At 46.3% G+C, this 8563-nt stretch overlaps 1 protein-coding gene across 1 annotated transcript; it reads right to left on the bottom strand.

Moving 5' to 3' along the window:
• Nucleotides 1–869: 869 nt before the first annotated feature.
• NFKBIA (NFKB inhibitor alpha) lies at nt 870–4213 on the bottom strand. The gene is made up of 6 exons (XM_079130206.1): nt 3870–4213; nt 3157–3265; nt 2614–2824; nt 2246–2334; nt 1862–2122; nt 870–1412 (listed from the first exon to the last, which is right to left on the bottom strand). The coding sequence occupies exons 1-6, from the start codon at nt 4094–4096 to the stop codon at nt 1365–1367; spliced, it is 945 nt and encodes a 314-aa protein (XP_078986332.1). The 5' UTR covers nt 4097–4213; the 3' UTR covers nt 870–1364.
• Nucleotides 4214–8563: the final 4350 nt, after the last annotated feature.

The raw sequence follows: 8563 nt of genomic DNA, 5'->3' as shown, positions 1-8563 counted from the left end.
ACATTCTAAGGGTGAAAATGCTAATTACGGAGTATATAAACTCAACTTTCACAAATTACTGATTTCTTAAAAAACCTAAGACTCATCAAGCCAGTATTATCACTTTTCTACTATAGCCAGGAACAAAATAGGTAGTTTCAGAGATGCAATGTTTAAATGTTTAACTGCCTAAAAATGAGGGTGTTAAATAAGTTAACCATCGGCCTCTTCTAAAAGGTGACCTTAGATAGACCATTCTCTCATTTCTTCCACTGTGAAATACAGGATGTTGTGCAACAGTTTGTATTTTCTTTAGCACTTTTATGCCTAGCACTCTGCTGTTTTTTATGTGGATTGTCTTCTGTAATGTTCACAGCCCAGACACTTGAGCACACTAAGGCTCAGAGGTGAGCCTGCTAACAGATGTCAGTGTTGTCCCATCTCCAAGTCCATGTCCTTAGGAACTTTCAATATTAGATTTTTCCCAATTCTATAAAATATGGATTCAGCATATTCCTCTCATCCAAAATAATTTCCTGAAGTGGAAGCAGGGTTCTGGAATAGCTTAAATCAAGGGGATGAAAGAGAAATGACAACGGAAAGCCTTCATGCTTGTCAGACTTTCAGGATGAGTGGCTTGTTACCACCCTAAGCCTGAGACTGGCATTTCCTATCATGCTTGTGACAGTCTCCCCCTCCCACTCAGGCCCAGGGGCTGCCTGCAAAGCTTTGCTGGGAGGGTGGGTGTAAATATGAGAAGCTGCTCTCTGAAAGAGTTCCATGACTGGCTTTTTTCCCCCACAGCTTTCTACCTCCACTTCTACCTAAGGATGAAGAAACCCTCAGAATGGAGTCTCTTGACAGCCTGAAGACAATGATCAGGGTAACTCTGTAAAAATCCATTTAATAAATATACATCTTAGAAGTACCAAAATAATTACCAACAAAATACACTATATACAACATTTACAGGAGGGTAATACAAACCTTGATAGGTAGTGACTTTTAACCCCACACCACCAAACACCTGATTATTACATGTGACAGGACACAACTGAAGTCAGTCACTAAATCCACAGTGGTTCAATCAATAGCACAATAAATAAAATGTAGTTCTTTCATCAAATCCTGGACAACCTTCCCCACAAAGGTGAAGTTTAAAAGAGGTTTCCTTTGAATTCCAATCTTTCGTGCTCCCCCAAAATTCACTAAAACAACAAAATAAGGGCTAATCCACCACAGCAGAATGTTTGGGGTCAGGCAGTGTGAAGTGTGGTGGTAAGTATTCCCTTTGAATTTTTTTTTTCCTTTTTTCTTTTTTTAGAAAAATAAAGCTCTTGTTTTGTACAAATACACAAGTCCATGTTCTTTTCAATATTTTCCACTCATAATGTCAGGCGCTGGCCTCCAAACACACAGTCATCATAAGGCAGCTGAAAAAAACGAGGAAAAAAGACAAGTTAAACTTCCAGAACTTTGGCCAAGGATGTTGTAGGGAGGCTACTGAAAATAACTCAAGTATTCTTGGAATCCCTTCTCCTCAACCCAAATATAATGAAACGGACAGGCTGAAAAAGTTTTCCTTGAATGCTCCTCTCATTAAAAAAAAGGCTAAGCTATTGCTTAGGGTTTAACTCAGTGGTAGGGCAGGTGCCTCACACACAAGAGGGCCTGGGTTCAATCTCCAGGACCAAGAGAAAGGATAAGCTATTAAAATAAAACAAACAGTACAAAAGACATACTGTTTGGATACTGGTTATATAGGTTTGAAAAACTGATGACCCCTATAATAAAGAGTAGCTAGCTCCAGGGCCTGGGAGAGTACAGGAAAATAGCCCTCATTATCTTGGGCAGAGTGTTGAACACGTTAATGGAAACTAACCTCATCCTCTGTGAACTCTGATTCTGTGTCATAGCTCTCCTCATCCTCACTTTCAGGAAGCATCTGAAGGTTTTCCAGGGTGAGCTGGCCCAGCTGCTGCTGTATTCGGGTGCTTGGGCGGCCCCAGGTGAGCTGGTATGGGGAGTACCCTTGGTAGGTAACTCTGTTGACATCTGCCCCACACTTCAACAAGAGGGACACCAGGTCGGGATTCTGCAGGTCCACAGCCAGGTGGAGGGCTGTCCGGCCATTACAGGGCTCCTGCAACCAAAAGCAATTTGAGATGCTTACAACTGAGTTTGGAATTCCTGTTTGCAATAAGAGTATGATTTGTGTTACCGAGGAAGAGCCTGACTCACTCCATCTGAGGTATGAAGCACTCACCTGAGCATTGACATCAGCACCCAAGGACACCAAAAACTCCACGATGCCCAAGTAGCCATGAATAGAGGCTAAATGCAGACATGTGTGCCCTAGAAGAACAAAAGGCAAAAAGTATAATCATTTGTCAACCAGAGGCAGAATCTTTACCCTGTTCTTTTATGAGACAAATGGTCATATCTGGCAAATTTTAAGAACTCAGAATCTAGGTTCTGAATGAACTTTATAAGGGCATCAAAGAGCATATTGTATATGTGTTTCCTCAACCTTTCACATACTGGGAATTTAAGCTCTTGCCTGGACTCTTTAAAAGTTGGCCTGCCCACCCCTTCTCCATGGCAACTGCCCTTGGATGGGGCAGTCAAACATACCATTGTAGTTGGTTGCCTGCAGGATGGATTGCAGGTGCTGTGTCGTGCAGCTCTGTGTCAGGACTCCTATACCTGCCAGAAAGCCATGCTCACAGGCAAGGTGTAGGGGGGTATTTCCTCGAAAGTCTCGGAGCTCAGGATCACAGCCAGCTTCTAGAAGTGCCTCAGCAATTTCTGGCTGGTTGGTGATCACAGCCAAGTGCAGTGGAGTCTACAAATGGAAAAGGGTACAAAGAAGGATGAGCCACAGAACAAACATATAATCTGATTCCCTGAATACCAGACATCTCCTGATTGTGGATGCTGCTCCTCCAGATAGGTATAGGGGGTTACACAAATACCAGAGACTCTAGGCAGGTCAAAAAGACCTCACCAAACCAGTGGAATTTTCTTCACTCTCTAGGAAGCTGGCAGATTTGGATGAAAAAGGCCAGAGCAGCATGGGCCAGTGAGTGTTAATTTAGAAATGATCTGTGGGCTATTGAACTATATCCAGCCCCACCATGGGGTCGGAGGGAGCACAAGGCTGGGTAAGTGGCCCACCTGCTGCAAGTTGTTCTGGAAGTTGAGGAAGGCTAGGTCTCCTTTCACCTGGCGAATCACTTCCATGGTCAGTGTCTTCTCTTCATGAATGATGGCCAAGTGCAGGAACCTGAGGGGAAGAGAGGGAAAACCCCCCAGGAGTGGTGAGTGCACTGCGTGGGGCCCAAGAGGCGCGGGCTGCGGGGGATTGCGCAAGGTCGGGGTTTCTGGAGGCCGAGGCCACGGTGTTTTCCGCGAGGTTATTATGAGCTGAGTGTTCCTGGCAGGCGCCCAGGGACTTTCCGGGCCCCACCCCCTCCGCGGCGGGCGCCGGCCAGACCGCCCCGCCCTCCAGCCGGGCCGGAACGCCCTGTACTTCCCCTCCCGGCCGCGCGGCGCCCGCCAGCGGCCCAGAAACTCCCGCCCCGCCTTATGCAACTGGGGACTTCGCGTCCCTGCCGCCGCCCCGCCCCCGGCCGCGAGGTCGGGACCGGGGGGATGGGGGTGTGTGGCAACGCGGCTGTGAAACACAGGGGCCGAGCTTTGGGCCCTCGGAGCCCGAACCAACTCCTGCTTCCCCCACGCGCAGCCCTGCAATTTTGCAGGGTTTCGCGGCGGTGCAAAGTCCGCAGGCAATGCAGGCCCTCCTGCCCGCGGCTTGAGCTGCAGGCCCCGCGCGCCACTCTGCCGCTCACGTCCGCCCGACCCGCGCCACTCGGGTCCACGACACTTACGAGTCTCCGTCCTCAGTGAGCTGCTGCTTCCAGGGCTCGGTGCCGTGCGGCGCTTCCTGCGGCTCGAGGCGGATCTCGCGCAGCTCCTTGACCATCTGCTCGTAATCCTCGTCCTTCATGGAGTCCAGGCCGCTGTCGTGGCGATCATCCAGCAGCCGCTCCTTCTTCAGCCCATCCCGGGGGCCCTCCATTGCCCACTCCTGGCCGTGCTCGATCGGCTGAAACATGGCGCGCTGAGAGCTCCGGGCGCTGTCCCCAGGTGCGCTCGGCTGCGGGCTGCACGCTGCCTTCCTCGTAACGTCGCTAGCAGGCAGAACAGCACACTCGGATTGTTGTGGGCTCGGCAGCGCCGCCGCGGCGCCCTTATAACGCTGGCAGGGGATTTCTCCGGGGCGGGGTCAGGCGCGGGGAATTTCCAAGCTAGTCAGACCAGAAAAAGAGAACTGGCCTCGTCCTCTGCTAAGAAGCCTAAGCCCCGAGCCGGGGTTCATTAGAGAAACTCCCTGCGATGAGCTACTGGGGTCATGTACTGGGAACTTTTTCATGAGCGCTGAGTGGCTGGAAAGTCCTCCCCATCAAGCCCCCTCCCCCGAGGTACTTCCCTGCAGCCTGCACTCAGTAACCCTGTCCCTCTACAAGAAAGCTGCTTTCCCTGGGGTTTCCCAGGATCGTTTTGATTTGGGGTCGTCGGCTGCTGAGATCCCAAGGACTCAGACCTGGTGGGCGGTTCCTCTTTGGGGTTTGCCAACCTGCGGGTCCTTTCCGTTTTTAGATCTTGTGAAAATGCAAGGGTGGAAATGATGGCTAGATGTAGGGATTTGCTTCCCCCCAGCTTTTTTTCTGCGGGGAAGGACACACTGGTGGTTAAAAGATCATAGGTGTCTGTTTCTGCCAATATCAGGCTTGTCCCCTGGCGCACGGACATTTAGCCCCCCTGCCCACACACACACATTGTGACAATCTTTGAAGAAGTTGTAGATAATCTTGCGATAACGAATTAACTATTGAGTTCCCTACTATCTGCTTTACCTTGTGATTGATCCTGAGCCTACTTATGGGTGCCTAGCTGAGAACTAGGTTAGTGCCTTACCCAAGATTGGTCTGTAAGGACAGCCAAGAAAATTAGCTGCTAGGCATCCTTCTGGAGACACAAGGCAGCCTTAACATTGCCCCCTCATCCCTTGCTGTCTTCTACTTGCTCCTCTTCTCCGGGGATACATCCGTGCATATGGGTACCCACTCCTGAGATAAAGGGGTTTGGGTTCACCATCTTCTGATTTCACCTGCAGAAATAGAACTAATGCTTCTGACCCTATACCCACCTCCTCCCTGCAACCATGGTTTGAATTCATCAATACTTACAGAATTGATTCAGTCAAAATAAAGTCACTCAGGTCAGTTTTTTTCCAAATTTGTCCTAATGGTGTTGGGGATGTATCTCAGTGGTAGAGCATTTTCTTGAGGCTCTGGGTTCAATCCCCAGTATCAAATTAAAAAAAAAAAATGCCCATAGTTCTGCAAAGATTTCTGTTGATAATTCCAGTCATCTTTTCCTTGGCTGGCTGTATACTAACCAGCTTTTCCCCTCTCTTTATATCTTCACCCTCTCAATATTTTAATGTAGGCAAACAGAATTAATAGGGTGAGAGACAAAATATGAGGGGAGGGAAAAAAGTGGAATCAAGAAATTAAACCTTCTAGGTTGTAATGTTCAAAGAAAAACTTCCCTGGGATTGACTCCATTGTCTATTAGGCTTATGGTATGCATATATACAATTACTGAGGCAAGGTAAAACAGTGGCTCTAAGTAGGAGATTTTAATTCTAGGGTCTAGCTCTAATTAACTGCATATTAGTTGGAGATGTCAATTAACTTTTTAGTGGTACATTTGCTTATATAATAAGATTGGATTTGATGCTACTTAAGGTCTTCAGTGGTTTAGAAAATGTATTTTTCACAAATGCATGTTTAACCCTGCTTTGGAAGGATGACCATGGCCCTAGGAAATATCACACTGCAAATTTTTAAAAGAACTCCAACACTTTACATATTACATTATTAGTTCTCAGGACTAACCTTGTAAACCTTGTAAGATAGGTATTATTGCCACTTTCCTAAAAAGACACTGAAATGCATGGAAATTTACCCAGACACCCATGGCAGTTTGTCTGATTTCTACCCCAATATATTAATCATTTGGCCAAAGAAGTTGTAAAATTAACACTTGAAAACTCATCATGAAAATGAGACCGAATACACTATAATTTGGAATATACTCAAAGCACTTTCTACTCAGATTGTAAAAGAGAGGTAGGTATTCACCTTGTCCAGGGATATTCACATCTTTTAAAAAGGTACAGCACTGTTGAACTCTAAAAGCACCACTACAGGTATACCAGAAGACGATTTGGGGCTGCAGTTATAAAAATTCAGGCATAAATTTCTTTGCACCTCCTTTGATTGTTTTATGTTCCTGATAGCCTTCAGGATGTGGTGGTCTGTTCCTGATTGTTTAGTGTGACACCTAGTGGTAAGAGTCAGGCCTAGGCGTTGCTCTATTTGTCACAATGCCTTTTTAAAAATTAGGGTGGTGCTGAATCTTTGCAGAGTGGGGATTCCCAAGGAACCACCTTTTGTTTTCCTGAAACCCTGGGAGACAGTTTTGAATAATGTGAACCAACAGGTTTTCTTCGCTAACTACAGCTCAATATGGTTTAAGTCAACAACATTACAACTTAGGTGAAAAAGAATATACTTGGAAATGAGAACCATGAGCACACTTTTTTTTTTTTTTTTTTTTGTGGTGGTACGTAAAAAGGAAAACTAGAAAAGGGTCTGAGTTGGTTTAGGAAAATCTTTATAGATCCTTCAGTGGTTGGATTTTTCTTCATTGTCAAACATTTTAAGTAAACTTAGACATTTTAAAAAATGTTTAAATCTTACATAAATAAATTTTAGTGTTACTTGGTTCTGTGAGTGTGCATGTGTGGCCAGGGTCTGAACCCAGAGGCCTTGTGCATGCTGAGCACTTGCTGTACCCCTGATTTACTCTCCGAGGGCACCTTTTCTTTTTTAGTGCAGAAGGCAAGAGAATTAAGTTTCACCTTGAGGTTACTTTGTATTTTAACTCAGGATGTAGCCATAGAGAATGACAAGACGGTCTATGACCCTCTGGGGCTTCCTGGTGGGTAAGAGCACGCCCATGAGAAGAGGAGCATCATCAGGGCCTAGTCAGGCTGCAGGTACCTCATGCATTCTTCGTGGGTGGGTGATGCACAGTGCAGACTAATCCCACTTCCTGAAGTGCCTGGTGGTTTCGCAGTGCCGAAAGTTTTTGTAAGTTAACCAGGTGCTCCTACATCTTCCATTTCCACTTTCTTCCTTCCTTTCTTTTTTAAATGGTACTGGGGATTGAACCCAGGGGGCAATCTACCACTGAACTATACCCCAGCCCTTTTTAACATTTTTTCTTTTGAGACAGGGTCTTGCTAAGTTATCCACTGGCCTTGAACTTGGAGTCATCCTACCTCAGCCTCCCAAATATCAGAGATTACAGGTTTGTACCACTGTGCCCACTTTTCTTAGCATTATGGGCCTATGCCAGTTGACTAGGCCCATTAAGCCTAAATTGTTTGGGGCCCTGAAAATTAAACTCTTGAATCAGAGTACCATCACTTAGTATAGCCAGACTGGAAGAAAGAGGATCTGTGGCAGAGTCCTTGAAGACCAAGCAAGGCAGGCACACTCCTGGATGGACAGTCTTTCTGGGACATTCTTTGTTTTGGACTGGGGATTGAACCCAGGAGCACTTTACCACTGAGCTAAGTCCTCAGCCCTTTTTCTTTTTAATTTTGAGGCAAGGTCTCACTAAGTTGCTTAGGGCCTCCCAAGTTGCTGGGATTACAGGTGTGGGCCATCGCACCTGGCTTCTGTGACATTCTGAACGTGTGTGTGTGTGTGTGTGTGTGTGTAATATATTTGTGTGTATATTTATGTGTATACATGTTGCTGGTATTGATCACAGGGTCTCTGTGCATGCTAAGCAAGCGCTCTACCATTGAGCCACCTCTCCTGTCCTCTGAATGTATATTTTGCATCCAATCTCAGGCTTTCTTCTTCTCCCCTGTGGTGGTAAGCAACCATCTCCACCTCTCCCTCCCACCCTGAACCTGGAGCCCGCATGCTATTGCTCTTTTCCTATAGAAAAATAGCTGTCAGGACCTTGTAGGGTAGTGTGGTCCAAAAACCACAGTGTGCTCCCTTTGCTACAAATTCTGCAGTTTAATGGGGGATCAAAGCCTTGAAGGATTTCAAACACAAATACCCACCATGGGGACCAGGCAGGTTTCACTGAAGAATGAAGCTGCCCTGTGAATCTGAAGGGGAGTGGCCAGATCTCCAGCAGCTCAGACCTGGGTGTGCTTCCCTCCTACTCAGCTCAGTAGTCTTTGCCACGTGGCATTTTGAGTTCAGTGCTGATCTTCCATTGTTAAAGGAAAACACAAATTAGAAAATGGATTTTGATGCAAAAATTTTCAAATTTTAAAACTTTATGAAAACCAAAGAATGCATTTTTGTGTCTTTTGGCTAAATAGAGTCCATAGCCCTGAGTTTACAGGCTGTTTTTCCAGTTTAAGGTATGATGTTTTAATCGTGGTTGGGGGAAGACCCCTACTCTTGGCTCCCATGGCTTC

This window comes from Sciurus vulgaris (genome assembly GCF_902686455.1).
Source record: "Sciurus vulgaris genome assembly, chromosome: 2".
Taxonomy (NCBI): domain Eukaryota; kingdom Metazoa; phylum Chordata; class Mammalia; order Rodentia; family Sciuridae; genus Sciurus; species Sciurus vulgaris.
Note: the sequence above shows the minus strand (reverse complement) of the source record. Positions and strands in the feature narration are given on the sequence as shown.

Bases quoted from the DNA above. Each gene is read 5' to 3' on its own strand.
- NFKBIA (XM_079130206.1), bottom strand. From the start codon at position 4,096: ATGTTTCAGCCGATCGAGCACGGCCAGGAGTGGGCAATGGAGGGCCCC. The intron at 3,266-3,869 runs GTAAGTGTCGTG...TCTTCCCCTCAG, and splicing joins CTCACTGAGGACGGAGACTC to GTTCCTGCACTTGGCCATCA. The intron at 2,825-3,156 runs GTGGGCCACTTA...TTCCATTTGTAG, and splicing joins TCCAGAACAACTTGCAGCAG to ACTCCACTGCACTTGGCTGT.